Genomic DNA, 24841 nt, shown 5'->3' on the forward strand with positions numbered 1-24841 from the left:
CCCTGCCCCGCCAGCGTGTCGGCCGCCCCACACAGCTGGATGTCGGTGGCAAATGTGCTGAGGGTGCGCTCACTGCCACTGTCCATGTTGCTGATGAAGATGTTAAACGAGACTGATTCCAGGGCTTCCACTTGGACATGGACCCATCGACAGCCACTCTTTGGGTGCGGCCGCCAAGCCAGTTCTTTATCCACCCAATTGTCTTGCTTTCGCCAGCATTTCCTCTGCTGTGAGGTGTCTGTAAAGAATTACAGAGCAAAACAGCTTTAGTGGGCAAACACTGAGCCCCTATAGACCATTTGCCTCCAAGATGAGTCTTTCTTGTAAGAAAGGAGGTGTCAGCAGCTGAGTTACAAATGTGCTCTCAGACCCTGGATTGCCTCCTGCTACCAGACCTGAGCCAGCGTGCCTGTGAAAGGACCATCTGGCCAGCGTGTCCTTCTCTCCCGGCGTGGAAATTGTCACCTTCTGGCTCCAAGTCCATGGTGCACCCAGGCAGCGTTGCTCGGGGCTGGCTGTACTCAGCAGGGTTGAACCCCCCCTCCTTGGAAGTCGGGGTCTGCCAGACAAGCTTTCTGCTCGTCCCGTCTCACAGAAGTGCTGTCAAGTCTCTTTTTCTGGGAGTGGTTGTCATTGACTTGCCCGAGTTTGTACCATCTCTGCCCTTACAGAGGTGATGGCTTTGCTGTGCCAGCACGGGGCAGGGGATGCTTGCAGCAAGCCGCCTGGTTCGGGTTACCCTGTCTGTCCTCTGCGTCTCCGTGCGGTGCTGCTTAAGGTCTTTTTCAAGAGCTGTCAGGTTTTCATCCAGGGGATATTATGGTTTTTTTCCCATCCAAGTGACCCATGGGCCTCCAGCAGCCAGGCTCGTGTTGTGGAGGATGCTGAAATCACTACCCCAGCCTTACTGCTCCGAGCCGACGGATACAAATATCACGAAAGAGCTTTTTATTTATACAGTAATTGCGCGGGGTTTACTTGGCAAATGCCACTGACGGTAATTACCCAGGGCTTGTGTTAACAAACTGTCTCTCCTGCCCACCAGCTGTGGCTGTTAGAGCTACGGAAGGGAAGGATCGATTGGAAAAAAGCTGCCCCCAAGGGATGCCTCGCTCGGCGCTGTGCTGCTGGCTCTGGGATTTATTTTTTATTTTTGCTCTGGCGATGGGGTTGTCCATCACTTTGCTGCGAGATCTCCAGGGCTCGAGCCAGGAGAGCTTCTTCATTGCAGAGAAACTAAAAAAAACACCCAACAAAACCTACTTGTGCGCAACCCTTGAGCTGATCTGGGAGTCCTAGGGAACAGAGCTGGGCTAATGATCTGTGCTTAGAGAGATGAGTTTGCTCTTGAAAGGCCCTGATGGGCCCTCAGGAGAGCTTAAACCTTCCGCTGGCTCCTTGGAAGATGACCTTGAGGAGGTCATTTAACTGATGCACCTACCCTCCATCCCTTACAAACAGAGCTGTCAGGGTGGAAGCTGTCGCGGCGTCAAGTTCCCTGCGTGCAAAATGCGTTTCGAGCAGCAAACAGCGGACTTTAACTAGGGAGCCAATTAATTTGGCTTTTGATTCCTCTAAGAAACACGACTGCCTTCCTCAGGCATTTGCATGCCCGTCACAAATCCCTCTGGAGGATGATTTGCAGGCGGTGTTTGCCCCTTACTGGGAATATTTGGAAGCTCTGCCCTGGCGTGCAGCTGGATCTCACGCCCCACTGGCCAGGGGCTTTGCTGGCCTCCGCTTTATTTTTTTTAATTTTTGTAGATGCCTCCATAAATTGCTCAGCAGATGCTTCTGGATCAGGTGATGGACAGGACTAATCGGCACTTGGGTGACTTGCAAAGCTGGCGGTTTCAAAGCGGTTTTGAGATTTGCTCTTGGCAAATATCGAAGCTCAAAATGAACTTTCTTCGTTAGTCATGCAAATAAAGCGGCGGCTCTCGAGCGCTGGAAGGGAGCGCATGGCGCAGGGCTCAGGCACCTAAAATTAATTTATTCATTTTTAAGGTTTTTCTGCATGTGGAAATGTATTGGGTTCCATCCGATTTCTTCCAAAACCCATTTCCTGAAGGGGATACGTGTCTATGCGTGATCATGGCCAAAAGCTTGGAAATCTTTGCCGTTTCCTAAGACCTTTTACGGCTTTTAATGAGAACGAAGCCACGCGTGATCTGAGATTGAGGAATCTTTTTGCAGTAAACACCCGCTACTGCCCTTTTTACAGGATCTGTGAAAGAAATTCCCAGCCCTCCAATTAACACCTGAGCTGTGAAACATCACTCTCATCTCTGTGACCAGCTGGGCTTTGGCTGGATCCACTCAAAAAAAAGGATGAATTCAGCAAAAAGCTCTTCCTTTCTGGTTTTGGACATTATCAAACATCTTCATCCTGTGGTTGCAAGATGAGAAAGTCAGTAATTGTTGAAAAGGCTATTTCAGGGGGTGTTTTTTTCTTCTTTTTTAATTTTTTTTTTTAATTTGGGTTGTGATCTGGATGCTGTGGTGTCACACCTGGGCTGCTCTTTGCAGTAAGAAGTCATTTTGGACATTCTGGAATAACTATGTAGAAGGCATTTTAAAAAAAATAAAATCAAACTTCAGTTCTTCATCTTTAATAAATGATGAGCGTTGCACAAAAGGAAGGAAAGAGGAATATTTTTGTCCCAAAGCTACGGTGGAGATTCTATATACAAGTTCTGGGACTTTCTTCTTGTGCTACTCCCTTTCCATGCTGAGTACTATGGGATGGCAGGGAGAGCCAGGCTGGAATTTGAGCTGGAATTTGGGAATTTTGAGCTGCTCTGGTGGTTCGGCAGAGCCTTCAGGCTGAAAGACCCTGCTCTTTGTCATCGTAGCAGGACGGGGCTTTGAGCAACCTGGTCTAGTGATCTTTAATGACTCTTGGAACCCAAACCATTCTGTGATTATGGAAAAAAAATAGCGTCTCGGATGCTCTGCCTGCAAGCAACTTAGGTTGGTTAGAAACCAGGCCAAGGGCTTATCTCTTGAGAGAAGAGAAAGGTCCTGTATCTCTTCCTGAAGCATCCAGACCTGGCCCTATTCTGCCCAGAGTCAGGGATGAGTATCGTGGCAGCCTGAGAAATCCAGGATACAGGAGGGAATTGTTGTCCTGACGTGGAAATCTCTTCCCCAGGTCGCGAAACCAGGCTGCCCCTGCGCCTCAAAGGGGAAGGCATCGGACCCCGGCTCTGCTTCAGCTTCGCCGAGCTGGATATCGGGAAAGTTTTTGTTGGATCCACGCACAGCTACGAGGTGAGCGGCAAGGGGTTCGTAGGGCAGCCGTGGACCTCGACATGTGGTGTTTCTGGTAATTCATGCAGGGCATATTTGACATAGGCAAATTTGGGAGGGTTTCACAGAATCTGGATACTTTTTCTGGGGTCTCAAAGGCGTATGTGATGTTCACAAAGCCCTGGTTGTTGCTTTTTGGAGACCTTTGAGATCAACTGGGAAGCTTTGTGCAAAAATATAAACCCATGTGAAAGCAACGCTGGGTCAAAAAGAGGCTTTTTTTCAGCCCTAGTGTGATGCACCTTGATGCTCTGGCTGTTAAAAAGTGGCTGAACTTAAATCTATTAAAAAAAAGTTTTCAGTCGAGCGCATCCTGCTGATTCCTGGGAGTTGGAGCCTCCGGGTTCGGAGCTGTGCCTCTTCAGACTTGGTGCATCTCTGGATCTACGAAGAGAAAAAGCATTGCTGGAAAGGAAGCAAAAGAACTTTCTATATATTTGCCTCCCCCACAATGGTGTCGTCTGCAGAAACAAACAAAAAAATAGAGCAACCAAAAGAGGTAGAAAAATGAGGCAATACATCACGCCAGACACTTTCAAAAGCTTGGCTGTGGCAGGGAAGGACACATTAAGGTGTTTTCTTACCAAAATATTGTACCCTCTATGCATTTTTCGTGCTGATACTTTATTTATTCCCTCTCTCAATTTATTATTTTCGTTACTTGAGAAAACGTGACGAAGCAGGTGATGCTGTTAGTGCTAAGCAGCTCTACCGGAGGGAAACCTCGGTTCAGCACGTTGAACCCCAAGTAGAATTTCTCACTCAAATGTAAAACCCACAAGAGGAGGGAGTTGTTCTCAACTTCACAGCTTCGCTTTGGGGAGGTTTGGTGACTGACAACCTGCTGCTCCTCGCAGGCAGGCCTGGGCATTTCTCGCCCGGCGTGAAAAGAGCCGCCACTCAACAAGTGCCCCGCGGGGTTGTGTCACTTGTTCGAGGCAGCGGAGCTCTCGAGTGTTCGATAAAATGCAGCTTGACTCGAAATTTGCAGTTTAACGATGGGAAAATGTGAGATGATGACTGTATTTAGGAAAGAGAAATCCTTTGGAATAGGGGGAGCTGCCATGTGCTTCATGCTCATCCTTTTACTGACGTGTCTCATTGAGAAAAGAGTAAGGAGTTTATCAGGTTAAAGAAAAAATAAACCCAAATGATATACTTTAGCAGAGCTGAGGAGTGCCTCTGACGTTGCGGGTAGTGCAGCGCTGTGGTGTTTGCTCTGCTCTTGGCAGGACTGGAGCAGAAGCAGTTGTGTGGTGGTTCTCTAATAGTGCTGCAACCGCCTCGCGTCAGTTTTAGAGTCGAGTCTGAGCCATTTCGGTGATGCTGAGCAGTTCCTCTGCTGGAAGAAACCCAGAGTGACTCTGTTTAAGTGAAGTTACCGCTGCTTTGCATGGGGGGAAAAAACCAAACCTAACCAAAAACCAAAATTGAAATTTGTCCTCTTGTATTTTCTTTGATTTCTGCCCAGCAGCAGCAGCAGCACACATTTTCTTCTGCCTTTTACAGATGTTAATTGTTTAATCAGAAGACAAATCAGGCTTCTGTAAGAAGGGAAGGTTCCTTATGTATTTCCATTTCACTTTCTTGCTGCTGCAGGCGGTGCTGCATAACAAAGGAGTCATCGATGCTTCCTTCAGTTTGGTCCCTCCAGCTACACCTCTGGGCTTGTGCTTCACCTTTCTCCCCCAGGAGGGCATCATTTTGCCAGGCGGGCTCCAGGTCATCCGGATCTCCTTCACTTCCACCGTCCTGGGGCAGTTCATGGAAGAATTTAAGTTCAATGTGGAGGGATCGCCTGAGCCTGTGACCTTGACGATCAGGTGAGGAGGAGGGTCCTAGGAGCTTGGTGAGCACATTCTTGGGTAATCGTCTCCCACTTAGCTCATTTTATGATGGAGTGGAGTAAAAAAAAGTTGTCTAAGGTCTTAGTCTTGGGTCTGATCCTAATATCCCCATGCTAAGACCTGCTCCAAAAGGTCCGCGTCTTTCCCATGCCGAGGAGCCCAGAGCTGGCACAGAATTGCAGGTGGGGTCTCCTATGACTGTGCCTCCTATGCTTGTGCTCTCAGTACCCAGTTTAACTTTGCAAGTCTTAGGTCCCTCTGAGAAGCAGCTTGGCCTTTCTGGTTGAGCCAAGGTGATGCTGTGACTTTCCAGGATGCCGTTCGCACGGAATTTGGCAGCAGCAGGTTCCTTTTGTGACCCTTTTTTGTCTCTGTGTGAGGACCCCGTGGCTTGGGGGGCTGGGAAAAAATTGACAGGGGGATGTAAAGGAAATATATGGAGATACCTGCTGCCTGGTCTGGATGCTCAAGAGCTGGAATGACTCCTTCCTACAAGTAGTTCATTCCGCCTTGGGCTGTGGCAGACGGGGTGATGGTACCAACTTGGGGCAGGAGATGGTTTGGGATGTCCCACCTGAACACGCAGCAGCTTTGATGATGGGCCAGCCTGGGTGATGCTACAGCCAGAAGGAGGGTTTTTAAACTCTTCTCTTAATATAATCTACACGAAACGGGTAGCAGCAGCCTCACCATGTCTCACGCTAACGCGTTGGGACAAGCCGTCCTCCCGGCTCTTGTGCAGAACCTCCTTCCCGCGGGCGGAGAAGCGCTGATGCGGGAGACGGGGAAGCTCTGCGGCAAGCACGGGCACAAGGACGTGGACATCATCCCCTGGGCTGGTGCCGCTGCCAGGGATAATCCTCGCTGAGCAACCGGGAGAAGGCGGGGGGGAGTGGCAAAGCTGGCGGCAGGAGAGGCAAAGCTCATTTCTCGGGATCTCAGCAGCGTGGGGTGGGCAGGAGAGGTGATGCTGGGTGCTCTGGAGCTTTGGGGCTGGCCGTGTCTCCCAGGCTGCTGCTGTTGGGAGGCGCTAGATGATGGCAGTAAGGGAATCTGCAGTCGATTTTACCAATAAGGTAATGAAAACGGATAAAAAAAGAACGAGAAGGTTATTACTTTGCGAGAGGAGTGGTGAGTAGGTCTGTTGACCTCAGTGGGAGAATTATGTTGCCTTTGTGTTTGGAGGGAAAGTGCTGCTTTTTTTGGAAATCGAGAGGGAACATTTCACAATCCAAGAATTTATCCCCCTCTGCTCCTCCCCCAAAATTGGTCACGGGATGTGATTGCATAAGCAGCTTTCTCCTTGAGCAAGGGCAGGTTTTGCTTGCGAAGATGCGCTTGTCGCAGGTAGAATGCAGCATCGCTTGGACGGTGCCCGCTGCTGCTGCCCTGCAGTGGCCTTGCTCCTGGGGAAGGAGAGAGTTATCAGCAGAACACTCATCTTTTTGGCTTCCCCACGACCAGATCAGCTGGTTCTTTTTTTCTCCCCACTAACGCTCGCTGTGCTCACCAAGGTTCCCTCTCATAGCGTGGTTTGGGTTGGAAGGAACCTTCAAGATGATCTCGTTCCAACCACCTGCCATGGGGAGGGACACCTCCCACCAGACCAGGGTGCTCAAAGCCCTGTCCAACCCAGCCATGAGCACTTCCATCCAGCCCCCGTTCTCCAGCTCCACCGCTCAAGCTGTTTCCAAACTCCTTGGAGATCTCCACCCAATCTGGGCAAGCCGAGCCTCTCTCCTGGGGAGGTTTTAGGCGCTGGGTTTAATCCTCCATTGAGAAAAGCTCCCAGATCTTCTGAATGGGGGCGAGCTGGCTGGTGGGGACACGGGGCTGCAGAGGAAGGAATGAGGATGGACGTTCAAGTGGTTTCTCTCCCACCTTGCGTTACCCTTCCTGCTCTGCAAAGACCCTGATCTCCCCAAGCACGTTACTTAATGCTGCCATAAACCATGGTTGTTGCCAAAAATGCTGCCTTTCCCCCCTTTTTTCCTGCAAGCTGCACGGTTATCAGCCATGGTGCATGGAGCCTGGGCTTGGCTCCTCGCCTGAGCCTTCTGGGCAAGCGTTCAGGTTTAACTTGCTTGAGCAGAGCTTTGGTGCGCTCAGCAGAAATGGCCGTCGTTTCGCCCCCTTGCCTGGCAAGGCTCATCCTTGGCAGTTTCCCAGTGTGATCCCCAGACATGGGTGGGTTTGGAGGTAGTTTTCCATCATCTCCCGCGAGGTGAATCATTCCTGCCCCGTCCAGAGGAGTCAGTTAGGGCTTGGGAGGTTAATTCTGATTATGTGAGGTCTTTGGAGAAGGAACTGCAGCCGCAAGGATTTGCTCCCTCACTTAGGAACTGTTTCATCCCCGAGAATTGGATTGAAACTCCTGAAAGTCAAGTTTTTGAGTGTTTATTGATTCACGAGATTGGACGATGCCCAAACTACGGGTGATTATTCCCTACTTGGAAACCAACCTTACAAAGCCCTGAATGCTCGTTTCTTTGGCGTTCGGAAAGGGAGGCTGGGCATGGGACAGCACAGATCAACGCAGGTCCCTCCCGCGGGATGCTGGGGACTGTTCCTGTGCCCAACAGACCCTTTATCTGCAGTCCTGCAAATAAAACTAGAAGGCACCGTTTCCCCGGCCCTTCATTTTTAACTAAGAGGCAGAGCTGGCATCGATTGGTGTCAGCCGTGAAATCAATGAAACGAACGTTCTGCAGCTTCAAGGGTTGGTTTTAGTTATTGAGCTCACTTTTGTGTGGATGTCTGTCCATCCCATTATAGATGGGGAAACTGAGGCACAGAGCTGTCACTTGTGCAGGGCCAGCAGTAACGTGGTGCCCAAAGCCAGCAGCTCTGCTTTGCCCGCCTCTTGTCCTCACGGCCACTGCGCTGGACACGAGGGTGAGGGGCTGATGTGAAACCTGCAGGGGTTCCCAGACCAGCTTTTACCTGTCCGAGTCGTAACAAAACCTCTGAAGACTTTCTGATTCTCTTTTAGCAAGCTAATGCCTCCTCTGCCTCTCTCTGTCCTCACAGGGGCTGTGTCATCGGACCAACTTTTCATTTCGACGTGCCTTCCCTCGACTTCGGTGACGTCTCCTTCGGTGAGTGCGCCCTGGGCTTGGACCCCAAACAGAGCTCTTGGACATTGGAGTGTCCGTCACTCGCCTTCCTCCTTCAGGGTGTTGAAACCCAGGGCTGCTGGTTGCTTAGGTGGTGGTGTGCCATCGTGAGACCCAAGAGGAGCAATGGAATAGAAAGTCAGTATTTTCTGGTGTCCCTCCTAGTCTGCTCAGCCTCAACCTCCCGATCCTTGGCAGCAGAATGGCTGAGACAGTTCTTGTCCTGGAAGAGCCCAGGGGTGTGGGTGCAAGAGAAGGGAGCTGAAGCCGCGTACTAGCCTCTAGTAAAGCCTGCTTTGGGTAAATGTTCTTGTTGCATGTACTCACCCCACCTTCAGTGTGAGATGCTAATTAGTGCTGCGATTGCAGCCCCGTGTCACTGCCCAGGCAGTGGCTGCATCTGATGTCCTCAGAGATGTGGGCTCCTTCTCCTTCCCCACCAAAAGCCGGGCTCTGCTGACAGCCTGGCTGCTGAGCATCCAGAGCGTCTCCATTGAAATGCAGATTGCTGGTTCTCACTCTCACAAAAGGCTTTTTTTTTTTTTCCCTGAGATGATCCAACATTTAAATGTGAAATCAATTGTGGATTGATTGAAGGGCCATTATCGTTCTGCACCCAGGATGCCTCTGTGTTTTCATGCTGGTTTTGTGGACTTTTTAAGAAAACTCATTACCTTTCTTGAGCTGCTCCCTCCCCTCCCTACATCCCCGCTCTGCCACTTCTTGATTTCCTTTTGAATAAATAAACCAACAAGAAAGGCACCAGGCAGCGCCATGGTTATGTAACAAGGAGATTCATCCTACTTCATCTGACTTCATTAATAAGGCCTTTTCAGCTGAAGGCAGCTATTGTATTTATTTTTACTTTTTGCTTCTTTTAACTGTGGTCTGCATCTGCCGACTTGAGTCTCGTTTGGGATTGCGGGGTCTTGTGTCCGTCCTTTTTTATATTTTTCTCTGCGCCTCCTGCCTCCTTGCGGGAGGTGGGCGATGGTCAGAGCTGATGGGCACGCAGAAACTACCTAATGTGTCTGGGATTGGCTCTCCTCCCCGTTGGAATTCAACTCACCTTTGATAAGCAGGCCATGGGAGATGGATTTTTCTTGCAGAGCTGGCCAGACGGACACTCCAGAGCAGGTTGTGTGCACAAGGTCCCTGGTTTTCCACTATGGACACCAAGTATAAAAGCTAGAATGAGGTGAACCTTTGGAGGAGGTGTGGGCGTGATGTCCCCACTTGTTGGGTGAAGGTGACAAAGCATCAGGTTTGTCTCCAGCTCTCCAGAGCTGCCATGGGCTCAGCCGTGTTGTCCCAAAACAGGAGACGCTTCAAGGATCCTACCTAAAGAAATTCCGTTAAAGTGCTTTGCATCGTGCCGTAGCTCCCGATTTCATCCTTCCTTTTGTCGTAGCTTCTCGATGACAACATATGCTTTTTATGGTTTTTATTTTTATGCTTTCGCATAAAAAAGCCTGTGGGAATGTTTGCAGGCTTAACAGGGAATCTCATGGATTGAATTTTCAGAATAAATGGGCGATCTGGATGCACGCTCAAGTGAGAAATAACCAGTGCTAGTTTGGGGCGGCTGAGAGAGCTCCTCAAAGAGAGAAAGAAACTTCTGGTGTCCAGCATTGCCAAGGAAGCAATTTCTGTTCTTGGGGGAACTGAAGTGGTGATTAATTCCTCTCTTAGCTTCTTGATTAGCAGTAATTCAGACTGAAAAGAGCTGAATTCCAAGCACAGTTTTATCTGTAACAGGGTATTCCTGGGCTAAACCCATTTTTGTGTCATTTCCTCAGGCTTTCCTCGCACGCTGTCGTGTCGCCTCACCAACACCTCCTTGGTGCCCATGTCCTTCAGGCTTCGCATTCCCGGGGACGGCTCGGGGCAGCCCAGCATTACCGTCTTCACTCGGCTCGTGAGCAGCCCTCGCCCATCCTGGAGAAAGAGAACCCGAGGTTGGGCCGAGCCGACCGAATTTACCATCAGGCCTTGCAGCGGAACCATCCGCTCCCACGGCGTCCTGGATATCCAGGTATGGGAAGAGTCCGGCCGGTTGTGCTTCAGCTGATATATGGGAGGGCTCCTGTACATCTAGATTTGAGCAAGAAAACTACCTGCTTTACTAGCATTAGGCTTTTGTTAGCTGGATTACTCTGGGCTTTCCTAAAGGGGCGCCATTATGTATCCCAAAATCCTAAATTGAAGGTCATGTATGGTACGGTCAAGGACAGAAAGTCATTTGTGTGGTTTTGAGAGCTCCCTAGAGCAGTTTCTATGATTTAAAGTGGGTAGAGGAAGGATGAGGACGGTAGGTGGCTGTTAAAAAGGAGAGATGTCAGCGTATAAAGCGGTTTGTTGTTCTTCCTGGTCTTTTTTCTCCTCTGCTGTTGAGTGGAAGGAGCTGTGTTCGCTGCGGCGATCTCCAGTGAGGACTGAGAAAGCCATGAAGGGCAGAGCGGCTGCTGTTCACCTGCCCTTGGCTTCCCGCTGTAACGCTGAACTCATCTCTTGAAGGCTGCGGGTTTCTTCTGGATTTATGCTGTTGTAGTAAAAATGAGCCCTTTAATTTTAATATAGGGGTGAGCAGAGCGTTAGATGAATTGTGCTTTAATTTGCCTTACGTGTGCCCCGATAACCGCAAGTGTGTTTAGCAAATTGGATATTGTCAGAAGACTTCAGCTGCACGGACCAGCAGAAGAATTAGGGCAAAATCCTCCCTTTTCCGCACGGCGGAACAAGAACCGGAGGACGCCACACGGGAAGGACGGCTTTGGGGAGCCAGCAAGTATCTGCCGCTCTTCTCTTCCAGGTCACCCTGTGTTCCAACACGGTGAGGAGTTACGAGCTGGCACTCGTGGTGGACGTGGATGGTGTCGGCAAGGAGGTGTTGGCGCTGCCCCTCACGGCCAGGTACCGGCGCTTTCCCCACAGCTCAGCGTCTCTCCTCGTGCATCCATCACCAGCGACGCTGCCTCGCACGTAGTTTGCTGGCTCCGGCTCCAAACAAGAAGTGTTGCTTAATGAGCTCCTTCTGCCCAGCTAGCTAGGAGAGCAGCAGGGCTTTGAGAGCAGCCCATGTTGAGGAGCACCTGTGCATGGCCCTGAGCGTTTTTCTAAAGCAATTCTATTCATTATCGGCTTGCTTCTATTCTGCTAACAAATTTCCAAAGGGCCTCCTCTTCTTCCTGGGCTTGTGCCAGCTGAAAGCCGACGTCTGGTTCGGTTAATGAAGGGAAAGGGGCTGGTGAGGGAAAAATTGAGGCAAGATCATGTGAAGGGGAAACCAGTCCTTCCTTGATATGGAAGATGAGCTGGGGTTTCTCTGCTTCCATCTGATTCTTTTGAGCATTCGTGTTCTCAGACTTAAGGCAAAAGTTGTTTGTGCTGCAGCCAGGTTTAATCCTGTTGTGCTGCAGCGGGTGTCAGTTTAATTACAAGAGGGATGCGCTTCGCTGGTGCTGTTCCCTCGCCGGAGCAGTGTCATCCAGCCAGTAATTTAGTAAAACAAGTGAAAATGGGAGCGAAGGACCGAGGCAGCTGTAGGAACTGGGAGAGGGTGATCACCCGCTGCATCAGTGAAGGTGGTGGCTTGTTCTCTCCGTGCTCAGGGCAAATAACGGAGTTTTCAGACAGGGCGCCAGCGGCGTGGGAGAGAAGGCAATCGTTGTTACTGAGACACTGGAGTCTTGTGTTCCTTGTGGCTTGCTGAGTCCTGAGTGGGAAGGCTCCCCTGGAGCTCAAGCCTTGCTGGGACCGTTGGGAGGGTCCTCACAAGCCTCCTGGGGCATAAGTGTCTATCAGACAGCTCTGGGACAGGGCACTTCGCTCCAAAATGCTCGGTCTCTGAAATGCTGAGCCTCTGGGTTTACCCCTTCTTTACAGGAAGCTGTTGAATAAAGTGGAAGTGAAGGGCTGTTTATCGCTGCAAGGGTATAAAATGCCTATTTGGCGGTGACAAATGTGTTACGTTCCATTTCACGCTCTTGGGAAGTAAACAAGTTCTACGTTCTCTCGGGATCCTTCATTCCCTCCTGGCCACCTCTTTGCCCTAGGTGCCTCGTTCCTCCGCTGCGAGCGCTCAACCCCGTCGTGACGTTCGGACGGTGCTTCCTGAAATTGCCTTCTCTGCAGACGCTGACCCTGGTGAACAACAGCGATCTTCCCGGCTGCTACAGCCTGCTCCCTCAGGTTTGGCACCTCCTGCCCTCAGGCGTCATCGGGGGGGTTCGGTAGGGGAAAACAGGGGGTTGGATAAGACCTCCTTGGTTTTCATTTGGATGTGAGGTTGGCTAAAAATAGAAGCTGACTCTAAATGTCAAGAAGCAGTCTATACTCTTCAGGAAGCAGCCTATATTCTAGTTTGGGGGGCTTTCGTGCCGGGTTGTGAAAAGCTGCTGCAAGGAGGATGCTAAGCCCATACGTGCCTTGCGTCTTGTTTTGTGCCTTGCTGCTTTCTCCGAAGGACTCTTGCGAGCCTCCGTCGCGGTGGGTGTTAAGGAGCTCCAAGTTTCTTCAAAGGTCGCTCTGAAGTTGCATTTGATCCCTTACAGAAACACAAGAAGGGTGCTGCTGTGCGGTTCTCCAGCCCCGCGGCGGGCGGCATTGTCCAGCCCCGGAGCTCGGTGGAGTTGCCGTTGTCACTGGAAGCCCAGGTGACGGGACAGCAGGACACGGTTGCTTGTGTCGAAGTGTTTGGGAGTGAAGGATCCCCGCTGGTGAGTTGCTGGGGGACATTGTGCCTTTGTGTTCGCTCTTCTTGGCGGGGCGCGAAGCGTAGCGGGGCAAAGAAGAACTTGTAATAGATGGTGCAGGCAATGGATTTAAGCTTTTCTGCACCTCGGGCCCGTCACACCTGAGAAATATCCATCAGATCTCTTTGCCCAAAGCCCCAGCCAAAGACACACGAGTCTCTGCACTGCTGGGAATGGATGAGACAAAGCTTTCCTGGCCTAAAGCCTCCTAAAAGATGCTGTTTGCATTCAGGCATGCACAACAGCAGCAACGGCAACGTAGGTGAGAGAACGTTCTGTGTGGTGTCCTGGCTTTGTCCAGCTGAAATCAAGAACAAATTTTAGCTGACGAATAATTGGAAACAACATTAACTTTTGAAGCAGCTGTTGTAAAACGCCTCGTCCTCTCTCTGAGCCTGCAAGAGGATGGCAGCAGGTTCCTGTAACAGGGAGGACGGGCTGGCATTTTGAAAAGTAGTTGCAGGGATTTAAACTTGCATTAAAACGAAGGGGAAGGGTGCTGCAGAGTCCCCTGGGTGCCCCCAAACATGTCAGCCCAGGCCGTTGTGGATGTTCACGTAGACCAGTCGATGGGAAGACCAGGGAAGTTTGAGGTTTGACACCCCAATTGATCACCAATACGAGGCATCTTTGCCTGCAAAAGGAGGGTTTCTCCCCACTAGAATTACCAGTTGCTTAACTGTCCACTTACTTTTCAGCTATATTTTCTTGCAAAGCTTTTACCCTCACATTAACAACTTGGTTTCAAACTGTACCTTAATCTTATTTAATTTTTTTTTATTATTTGGACATGAATATATCCATGCTTTTACCCAAAACTCAGCTCAGCTGTCCCGAAAGAAGCAAATAGAAACGAGATTGAGCCAAGCTGCGCACCCCTTTGAGTGGATTTTTAACACCGAGTTTATGCTCGGCCGCTGCCAGCATCCAGCATTACTGGGTCTGTTGGCACAGACACGAGTTTTTGGCTGCAAATCGTACCCGTTACGGATCGTACGATGCAAATCTGACCTTGGGAGTCGCCACGGTGCATTCCAATAAAGCAAAACATGAGCTTGCTCTTGTTACCTTAGCTTATGCCATCTGGCCTCAAGAGCAAGCCTGTACAGCGTTAGGGGAAATATCATCCACATCGTTTTACCCAGGTCGTGTAGGGTCCCTCCATGGCTCTGGTGTTTTGTTTGCGGGTGACTGCGCGTCCGTAAGGACGAGGCACAGCTCTTCCCTCCAGCTCCTCCTTCCCCAGAGCTTTGGGTAGCATCAGCCAGGCTGCAGCTCTCTGCGCCTCCCTTCACCCCAAAGGTTAAAAGATCCATCATCGTACGTGGCTTCAGCTCCTTATTTTGAAGGTACCAGCCTCTGTACGTGATTATTTTTTTTTTTTTTTTAATGTCCTGTCGAGGGATGAACATTTTTGGATGCTGTTTCTTCTGGCTGAGCTGGACTAGTGATTCTGACAGCTGTCAATGCCATTTCCTCGTGTCAGACATCATTAAAGCTTTTTACATCATGGGTTTCTTTTGTGGCTAAATCATGCCCCGTGCCCTCCAGTGAGTCATACAGAGCCTCGGCAGCGTTGGGGAGTTTTATTCAGACCCTGTTTAAGAGTTTTTTGTGTGTCTGGAACCAGTGAATCCAGCTGGACTGGATAAATCCTCCTGGTTTTTAAGTGATGTGAGAAGACCATTTAGCAAAGGGACCCACATTCTTTCTCCAATAGCCTGTGCCACTTCTGCAAGAGAAAACCAAAACAGCGCTTGACCGAGGGAATTTCATTAATGCGTGTTATTCCTATAATACCAGGAATACCCTTAAGCACAAATCAGAGGTGACTAAACTGTACAATCTCTACCTGAAGAGCCGGCTTTGCTGCTGTAACTCGCAGGTCTGGTTTGGGGGATGTTGAAGAAGTTACTGTCCAGATGTGGCTGTGAAGGGGCAGAAGTCAGGGGAGAGAGGTTTGGGCAATAGGAGGTGTGGGCAACATCTGGAAGAAGCGTGAAAAACAAGCCTGGGAACAGAATTTCCTTCTGCCCTGCTGACGGGAGCTTGTGGCTTTCGGGTGGGATCGCTCCAGATCCCACACTTGCTTCAGTCAAGCTTAGAACACCAAAAACTTCAACCAGCCATCGTTATCCCCTAGTCTAGGAGTTACCCTTAGAGCTATGTCGACTTTTTAAAACATTCCTCGTTCTTTTTGATCTTTCCCACCTGCTTGCCGGAGCAGAAAATCCATTTAGTGAGCATCGGAGAAGGACCAGTTGTCTATGTGCATCCGAGCAAGATAAATTTCGGCAATATCCAAGTTCTGCAGGATGCTTCCCAAACTCTCCGCCTCTCCAATCAGACTCTCATCCCTGCGTCCTTCTCAGCGGAGATGGTAAGTGTCTTGGGGGCTGTTTTCCAAGATCAGTAGCAGCCTGTGATTTGGTTGTTACATGCAATGTTTCCGTATCGCCGTCTTGAGAGAAAGCAAAATATTCCATCGCAATGTGGCAAGAGGAGCCTGGCTCTGGGGCCAGTTTTCGCTGGGACACCCCTCAGTCAAACGGAGAATTTGCATAGATATTTGAGCAGAAATTAGCCTGGAGAATTTTTTACAGGTTCTCCCTTTGCAGAAGGCGTTTAGTCATGGGTTTGGAGCTCTGGGACCAGGAGAACCCTGTGGCCCTTTGCTCCTGAAAAGGCACGTCTGCATCTGCTTTGAGTCAAACTGCTGCTAGCGCTAGAGAGCAGGGCGTGAGGTCTGTTCTCAAAGTGCTCACAGTGAGGTGGGTTTCTCAGAATTTTGTTGCACAAAATTCTACTTATGAGGGCCGGGTATGTGTGGAGCCTGTGAACTCCGTGGTGTCACAGAGCCTGGCTGCAGAAAAAAAAAAGCTATTTAGTTGACTGAGCCTGCGTTGTGCACCAAGCTGCCAAGGAGGAGGAGAGCTTGGCCGCTCCGCTTGGCCGAGGAGGAGGGAGCTGAATTTCCCCCTTGCTTGCTTTTCCAGCTGTTTGGGAGGTAATCGTAACCTCCAAGTGGGAAAATTCCCAAGACCTCCACAAACAAAACCTGTTTGCGTCCCTGCAGAGAGCAGGCCACCTCGAGGGGTGGTACAGATGTGTAAACGCTGAGGTTTGCACGTGCCAGGCACTGACCCGCAGAGCTCTTTTGGTTCGGCTTTCGTGGTGTGATGCTTTCCCTCCCCGCTCCCACGGGCAAGGGGGCTTGCAGGATGTAGAATCACAGAATCACAGAATGGTTTGGGTTGGAAGGGACTTGCAAGACCGTCTCGTTCCACCTCCCCATGGGCAGGGACACCTCCAGGTTGCTCAGAGCTCCATCCAGCCTGAGCTTGAACATTTCCAGGGATGAGCCATCCGTTGCTTGTCTGGGCAACCTGTTCCAGTGTCTCACCAGGTAGATCTGCCTAACATATGGGCTTGGGCAACAAATCCCACCCTGCGTCACTGCAATCTCTGCAAATATTCTGCCTAATCAACCACCAGAACAGTCTGCGGTGGTTCAGGGATGTTCCCTGCAGTAAAAATGGGCTCTGCTGACTCCTAGGGTTAGCTTACCCTGGGGTGAGCATCTTGGCTTTTCAGGGCAGCTGCTGCTATCACGAGGACCTTCAAGGAAGCAGATCCTGAGAACCTGCTCCATCAGCTGTTTCCACAAGGGCTCTTCAGCGCCGTGATGCTGAGCCTGCCTGGATGGGAGCAGCACCGCAGCGGGCGAGACGTGCTCGCGCCGCTTCCCTCGCCCTCAGCAGCTGCTGACTTTGGGGCTGTTCTGCTGCCTCAGTGGAAGTTTTGCCCTTTGCTGCAGCCAGGCAGTTTTATCGATGGGAAGGCGAGAGGACCGAATCATTTTTGGAGCTCAAATTTGAGATGTAGTCGGGTGACGGGGTGACCTGTATGTGTAGACCTGATCCAGCTGTCCCTTCGCCTTACTGGTGGGGGTTTTAGGTGTCCTTCCATTGCTCGTACCCTTCAACCCAAGGCTTGTGTTCCCTAAGATGCTAAAGCTGCTGCCTTGATTTCATTACTCGGAGGTTTCTGCAGGAGGGTGAGCTGTGATTTCCGTGTCTCCCAGCTGATGGCTAACCTCAAACCCGTAGCTGTTTGCAGTCAAGATAATAGATTACGGTCCCCGCTTGAAAGAGAAGAGCTATCGATCGAAACTTTCGCAACGGCGGTTGGATCAGCAGCGTTACAGCACGCTGCCTGGCAGCTCAACAAACAGAATGAGATTAAATTCAGGGGCAGAAACAGGGCAAGCAAAAAGGCTGGCGTCTTGTTTGAACCCGAAAAGGAAAATGCTGTAATGCAGATGGCCGTGCTGCTGGAATCCTTAACCATCACCTGCAAGCTGCTGCTCCTGTCAATTCAAGCTTGCTTTATGGCAGAAAGGAGCATTATCTGAACAAGCAGAGATGTTTTGTTGGGGTTTTTTTGTGGACAACTTCACTTTGATTTAGTGGTTTATGGAATTACCTGGACTACCCTTTTCTTCTTCTCTCCCTTGGTTGAGTTGAGTCTGTTCTATGAGTCCCAAAGCTGTGCCCTGAGATGGGTTTTTTTGGGCCTGAAGAGGAGAGTAGGAGCTTCATACCCTGGTACTCTTGTTGGCTTATCCCTGCTTGCCGGGGTATCTGCAGCTCTGTGATCCTTGGAACTAGTGTGTTATTCCATGCTCATCCCTCAAGTTGTGTGGCTGATGTGTTTTTCTTGGCCAGGTTGCTTTCCCAGCTGCCGGGCAGCCCTGGTAGAGCATCCTCTGGATCCAGCAAGCGAAGGGTTTGTCTTTTCCTTGGGTAGAAAAGCCTGGAGGAATAGGTAACCGTGAAGGGGCTGTTGCAGCTTAGCTGGGGGCGATGCGACCTGCTGAAGAAGGCTTTTGCTTCTCCTCCTTGCTGCCCCTGCGATCTTTTCCCGTCTCCTGAAGTGTCTGATTTTTGCCGTATTGACAAGTGCAGAAGAGCTGTCGTTGATTAATGGAAGTGTTTGCTCTCCCTGAGGAAAGGCAGAGAAGAAAAGAAAAAAAAAAAAGGCACCGTTGGTTGATCATTTCCCACTTGTTTGTTGTCACTCTGTCTTCTCGGGGGTCTTTTATTTGGCTGCTGAGAATGACATCTCTCAGCATCACAGAAGGCAGCTGCGTATCGTGCCTGTGTGATCAGGAAAGAGAAGACGGGCCTGGGGTGTGATTTTTGTTAATCAGTGCCAGCTTTCTCCTGCCTGCAGAACCCCCGTGCTGGGTCCGTTCTGTGCCACCGCAGGGAGGCAAGCGGTGCTTTCCCGGTGCCTTCAGATGAGGGAGGAAAGAGAAAAACCTTTTTTTTCAGAGCTTCCTTTCCCAGTGGTGGTGCTCTGCTTCCTAATTTTGGTCTCCTTTCACCCCATCCTTGACATCCCTGGTACGGACTGTGTTCCCCTGATGGAGCTCGCTGCCTGGTTTCCAGCAGTGGGGTCGTGCCGCCAGGTGTGTCATCTTCTTCAGGATTGTCCCCTTCCACCTTCCCAGGGCTGAGATGCCGTCAGATTTGACTGGAGCTGGCCTTGCAGATGAGACCGAGTTTTGCTTATTTAAAAAAAAAATGACAATAATAAAATAAAGCTGTAGCGTTTTGCCTTCTCCCTGGGATTCACTGGAGAAAAGTCATCTGATTTTCAGGCAGTGCATAAAGGCTCTTGGTCAAACGTGGTGGAAGCAAGGAGAGAACATGCAGCCCCCATTTTTATTAGCACGGGGCTTGTTTTCTTTACTGATTTCATTGCTTTTGACGACGTGCCCTTTATTAAAAGAAACGGCCATACGGGGAGACGGCAAAACACGGCGATAAAATTAAAAGCGGTGCCGGTGAAGGGCTGGTTCTTCAGCGGTTCTCTTACTCGTTCGGGATGATGGATGATTTTGTTGTTATCTGAGCAGGCTGCGGGGAGGGAAAGGCTTTGAGGAGCGTGTCGGCATTGTTTTTGTAGCTCTCTCCAACTGTTCTCGCTGTAGTCGGAGCAGCCTTGAATTGGCAAGACGGGTGGATTTTAAATCTAAATTACTTTTTTTCTTCCTTTTTTTTTTCCCCCAAGCATCTGAATAATTAGCCAGCCCGTCAGTGTTTGCTCGTGGTGAGACACAGGCAGGCAGAGCTGTGCCCTTCAAATGATACCTGAGAGCTATTTAGAAATGAGTGTTAGATCAACTGTGGGCAGCCCTGGTCCTCAATACATGGGTTCTCCCAAGGTGAGCACAACTTTGGAAGATGCATGAGTTGTACTCTTTCCAGAGCTGTTCCCCCTGCTCCAAAAGCTCACTTTTAGACTTAGACCAATGGTTTAAGTCTAAAAGGCTGTCCTTTGATGATTTCCACCCAATTTATTCTTGCATGAGCTGGAGGGGGAACCATTTATTGTAGCCAACCCTGCCTGGAAACACACGATATCACTTATTAACAGGGGTCATGGCCAAGTGCATCCAGTCTTGTGATGATGACCAGTTGTACCCAAACCTGATGAAGGTGGAAGGCTGTGTCCCTCCCAGTGTCATGCAGGCTTAGGAGACCTTGGAAAAGATGCCCGAAACCTGGCTGCGGTGGAGAGTTTGGGTATTTTATCACGTCAGATCTCTTTTATGAGATCGTGCCGTTTCGAAATGGCAATTGAAGAAATTATTCTGCTTGTCGAGGGCAACGAAACGCACTGTGTTGTGCTGCACCCAACTGAATGAAAGAAGGGTAGATGACTTCAGAGCGGGTGTGCGCCTACAAGCAAGAGTGACTCGGCTGAACGCTCTGCCCAAAAGAAAAGCAGGAGGGGTTTGGTTCTTAAACGTCGTATTCTGCAGCAGCCCAGTGCCATGCTTGAATTTTGGTTTATTTTTTGCTGGCTCTAGAGGCTCTGCCTCTCGATTTCATAAAACATCCCCTTGACGGTGCTCCAGGAGAGAGGCTAAACCCAAGCGGTCCCCGTGCTTTTGCCCAGGGGATGGTGGTGCGGAGGTGCTGGGAGGAGGTTGGCTGGTGGTGGGAGCATCTAACCAGCCTCACGCTCTGATCTCCACCTCCTCCTGGGGCTCGATGCTCTTGGGAGTTGTTTTCTGCCACTGGCAGCTTGTGCAGATCAAGAGTAGCTTTGAAATGAAGAACGCGGGCGCTGCTGAAAGCCCTGGGATGAGGCTCCAAGCACGACTGATGGAGAATGGGATTTATTTCCCTTTCACGTGCAACCTCTGGGAGGAGTGTTGGGTGTGAATGCTGTCCTAAGAGCTACAGCTGAGTAAAGTACAGCCACGGCTTTACTAGTGAATTCTGCTTCCTCTTGCACAGGAGCGACCAGATCGCTTTAATTAACTGGCTTTGAGTAGCTTCGAGAGAACAGAGTGTGCTGGCTCCTAAGTCGTTCCGTAGGGCGTCCATCCGTCCATCCCTCTCTCAGATGCGTCCTGGTGTCGTTATAACCAAATTTTGGCAGCTCTTATTCGCAATGGAAGTCTGTCCTGGGAGCAGCAAATGACCTGAGCATTGAACTTTGTGATTAAGTGATTGCTCCCAACCCTTGCCTGGCGCTGGGGACTCTGATGTCCGACAGTGCAAGATCCTAGAGGACAGAAATAGCCGCTCTTTGTCGATCCAGCGCACACAGCTGGTGCATCATTTTCCAGAGCATCCAAGGATAACCAAGTCGTAGGGCTGCTACCAGAAGTTCGATCTAGGTCTTCAAAGTGTGTGTGGGATTATTTTATTTTTTTTAAATGTAGCTCCAAGAGATTTCTTCTCTCTGAGGCATAGCCTGGATCGGTGTGGGCAGGAGCTGACCTAGAAACGTGAACGGATCTGGCCCCGCAGAGCTTTTTGATCCTGGCAGGTCTCCTGTTCAGCGACGCGCTGTGCCCTCCCTTGGACCCGCACCAAATGCTAACTGAAAGAATGAGGACGCGACACGAATGCCGCTCCTCTGGAGCGGGCTGTTGGCCTGGCAGGGCACGGTGGCTCTGTGCTGGGTCACCCTGGGAAATTCAGAGCCTGGCTCCATCAAGACAGCCTATCATTATTCCTCGGTAATAGTTTCATGGGTACAATTTACTGCCCGGCTTGTTGCCAAGCTTTGATAAATGAGCTTTGTCAGATAGCAGACTCGCAGATTCACCTCTGGAGCAGAGCTCTCAGGTCTCCTTTTCAAAGCGACCTACCCTGTGTCAGCACGCATCAGAGGAAACGTTGTACGTTCGTGTCAGGGAAAACCAAACACCCACCGGCTCGGGCTGAACGTGTTGGCCAGGTAGCCCTTGGCTGATGGCAACTTGCAGGGACAGCAGAAGAGAGCTGGTGAGATCCTCCGTGGTCAGCAATGCCCCCGTGCCAACCGCTTTCCTCCAGCCCATTCTTGCCTTTTAAGCCTCACTCTTGTAGCTCCAGAGGACAAATTCGATAGAGCCGCGTTCATTAACGTTGCTGGTGTCTGGAATAATGGCGCTGCCTGTGGCGTGCTCTGTCCTGGGATGCAGACACGCCGAGCTCACCTGCTTCCCAGGCAGAAGTTATTGTACCTGGGGCAATTCAGCAAGTTATTGCTTCCCTGGCCTCCAACTAGTCTTACCCTTGTTAGCAGAGGTGGTTTTTAAAATGCTTCCCAAGTGCTGCTTGGTTTTTCTGATGCTCTTCTCCCTTGAGCTGGTCCTGTTAGAGCTCAGGGCTGCCAGCCCTGACGGATGGAAACTCCAGCACTTGCCTGCATCACGTCAGGCCTCCAAGTACATCGTTGCTTTCTATTCAAACAAGGAAAAAACTTCTCTTAAAATACTGCAGAATTTTGGGTGAGTAATGCCTGTCGTCCCCAAGGCAGCAACAGGCTGTGGTGCAGGTACCATGAACACCCTGATGCAAACCTGACCGCTGCTGCTGGGAAGCTGGGAGAGACAAATACCTTCTCTTGGCACGTGTGCTCTGAGACTGGAGGGGGAATAACCTTCTCCTGAGGATGAAAATCCCTTGACTTGGGCAAAACTGGGTTAATGAAGTGAGTTTGTTAAACGAAGGGAAAATACAGGTTGTCTAAGCTCCTGCATGGTTGCTGCTTCCAGATGCTGTAGCTTAGATTTAGTGAAATCAAGCCTTTATGTTTTTTACCCTCATGTCTTTTGTCCATCTTTTCCCTGCGTCCCACAAGAGACCAGGGCTTGTTATTTCCCTCCAGAGTTACATCTGGCTTGTCTTGCAGGCTGGCAAAAACTCGTGCTGGAGGATTGAACCCAGCGAAGGAGTGATCCCCCCCGAGAGCGAGGTGTCCATTGCCATCATAGCACACTTGGATGACACCAACAAATTCAAGGATGAGGTGAACCTCTTCATACGGGACAGCCGTAGCTACGTCATCCCCGTCCAGGCCACCGGCGTCGGCACCACGATTGTCACCGACAAACCTTTCGCTCCGGAGCTCAACTTGGGACACCACTTCAGGTAAGGGATCTCTCGGCTCAAGGTCCTGGCTCTGTTTCGCTGAAGCCACAGGGATTCCTTCAGAAACATTTCACGTCCATTTGGAAGTCGTTAGATACCCTCAGTACCACCAAAATGGAAAAGCAGGTGCTAAATTGTCACTGAATTGTCTTTTTACTTCTAATGCATTTATTTCCTTACTTTATCGACTAAAGATTTGGAGGAAAACAGCAGGTCCTGGAAGTCTCCAGCTGGAAAATGCTACATTACAAGTATAAACATATTTCCCTTTGCAATAACGGTACTTGCTGTGGAGCATCAGCTCGCATCAGCAGAAAACCTCAGCGGTAGCTTGTTAGCAACACCTCGACTAAAGGAACAATGCTTTTTTTTGTTTCCCCGGGAGTCCTGGAGGAGGAGCAGAATTTCTTTACCCTCTATTGTCTTTCAGTTCACTCCTCTTCCACGGTTGCCTTGCCAGGCTGCTCTTTGTGAGAGGTGGTCACTTCTTCCCTTGTTCCTCCTGCTGTTTTCCTCGCTGCAGCGGCAGCCCCAGGCACGGGCAAGCGAGGAAGGGCTGCAGGACCAGGAGAAGTCCGCTGAGGGCTGGGCAGGAGAAATGGAGAGTGATAATTGAAAGAGCTGAGCTCATGGAGGGAGTTCACTGATCCTAACGTGTGTCTGGAACCACCCACGTTCCTATAAATGCTCTTGGAGAGCTCTTGGAATGAGGAGAGCGTTCTCCTCGAGGTGCCTGATCCTTTCTCTGGTTGTGAAGAGGGCCCATACCTGAATTCTGGGGTAGACGGAGCAGGTTTGTCTTAACTTAAGCATTTAGGATAGGTTTTGGAGGCTTAAATCTGTGCCCATGAGCCATCCGTGTAAGCGGGGACGTTGCAGGGGAGGTTGGTGCTTGTCCAGCTTGTCCTCTGCTCTGTGCAGCCACAACGTGATGGAGGGGACGATGACAGAGCGATTTGTGTCATCGTCCTCTGCCCCACTCTTCACATCTTTGCCTGGTGTTGCCGTTGGGACCCAGGTCACGTCTCGGATGAGTTGGGCTTTCCCAGCGCCACAAATCCTGCTGCTCCCCCGAGCTGCTCCAAACTTTCACCTGTTGCTGTCCACAAGATAAAGCACGCTGAGCTTGTTGATTCAATTTTTCAACGGGCTATTTTGAAGACTAGTTTGTTCTATACTGTCCCTTCTGTGTTTGCATTTAGCTGCTTGTACCGTTCAAAAAAAAACCCCAACAATAACTGTTCCAGGAACAATTCATTTCCTGGTTGTGCTCAGATTTATAAAGGGTAGAATAATTACTCCCAACTAGCCTGAAGTTAGTGTTTCTTTACGTGAAGGAGTCAATTTCCATTGAATATTCATTTTGGTTTACATGGAGCTGTAGTTATTCATCTCTTGTCATCGCTCCGTTTTCTCAGCAGCCAGACTCGCTCTTGCTGCCGTGTTTGTATTGGGGGAGAATATTCTGTTGATCCAATTTTCTCGCCGTGCGTTTATCTTCCGAAACGACAAACCCAGCCACGCTGGTCGAGCAAAGGGTGGTGTGTTGGGGGTGTGATGGGTGTCCCAAAGGGGTGGGAGGTGAGGGGGATAACGTGGGTGGCAAGGGCAGGAGCCTGATGGGCAAAGCGACCAATCTACCTACCCTGCAGCTCCCCAACAGCATCTTCAGAGGAAGTTTTCTGAGGCAGGAGCTCCCCAAGGGGAAGGTGGAATGGCAGCAAAGCCATCCCTCTGTCAATTTGCAGTTAAGACCCACAAGACCTGTGGGAAACACCTTGGAAAAACGCTTTAATTACCAAGAGCCAGACACTGATCTTCAGGTTGCTTTTCCAGCTGCTGGACGGTGATAAATTTAGGGGTGACCAAGGTCTGGCTTTTTGTTAAAGCTTTGAGCTAGATCAGCCTTTCCAGAGGTGGTTTTATTGCTGAACGTGCAGCCCGATAACGCGCTGAAGCCGGGTGACGGCTGGGAAATAGCAGCTCCCGTGACGTTTTTCCATCTCTCCTTCTCTTCCAGCCTGGCCCCCTGCCGTTACCAGTTCAAGGTAACAAACAAAGGGCGACGCACCCATCGGCTCTATTGGACCACGGAAGGTTTCTCCCACTTGCGCCAGCACAAACGTCTCCCTCCCGTCGCTAACGCCAAGGGCAGAGATTCCTCCCAGGGCTCCAAACCCGCCTGTCCCGTCTTTAAGCTTCAACCGCCATGGGTAGACCTGATGCCGGGCAAGACAGCAGAGATGATGCTGGAGGGTTTCTCCAGCACTCCCCAGGTGAGATCCCTACCCAGGGCTCAGCCTTCCCCAAGTCCCCAAATCACCTCCACTGGGACTTCTTTGACACCCCAGCAGGCTGTGCTGCCATCC

At 50.4% G+C, this 24841-nt stretch overlaps 1 protein-coding gene across 1 annotated transcript in view; it reads left to right on the top strand.

Annotated features, from left to right (window-relative positions):
- Positions 1–24748, top strand: part of LOC104275067 (hydrocephalus-inducing protein homolog) — a gene marked incomplete at both ends in the record, with an annotated part of 34121 nt that extends 9373 nt beyond the window's left edge. The window contains 10 exons of the mRNA XM_009870910.1: positions 3155–3273; positions 4912–5135; positions 8190–8257; positions 10075–10310; positions 11088–11188; positions 12331–12466; positions 12829–12993; positions 15257–15409; positions 22234–22472; positions 24493–24748. Of these exons, the coding sequence (XP_009869212.1) occupies positions 3155–3273; positions 4912–5135; positions 8190–8257; positions 10075–10310; positions 11088–11188; positions 12331–12466; positions 12829–12993; positions 15257–15409; positions 22234–22472; positions 24493–24748 (1697 nt within the window). The remainder of the gene's footprint in view (positions 1–3154; positions 3274–4911; positions 5136–8189; positions 8258–10074; positions 10311–11087; positions 11189–12330; positions 12467–12828; positions 12994–15256; positions 15410–22233; positions 22473–24492) is intronic.
- Between the last annotated feature and the right edge of the window lie 93 nt (positions 24749–24841).

This window comes from Apaloderma vittatum, unplaced genomic scaffold, assembly GCF_000703405.1.
Source record: "Apaloderma vittatum isolate BGI_N311 unplaced genomic scaffold, ASM70340v1 scaffold14846, whole genome shotgun sequence".
NCBI classification, from domain to species: domain Eukaryota; kingdom Metazoa; phylum Chordata; class Aves; order Trogoniformes; family Trogonidae; genus Apaloderma; species Apaloderma vittatum.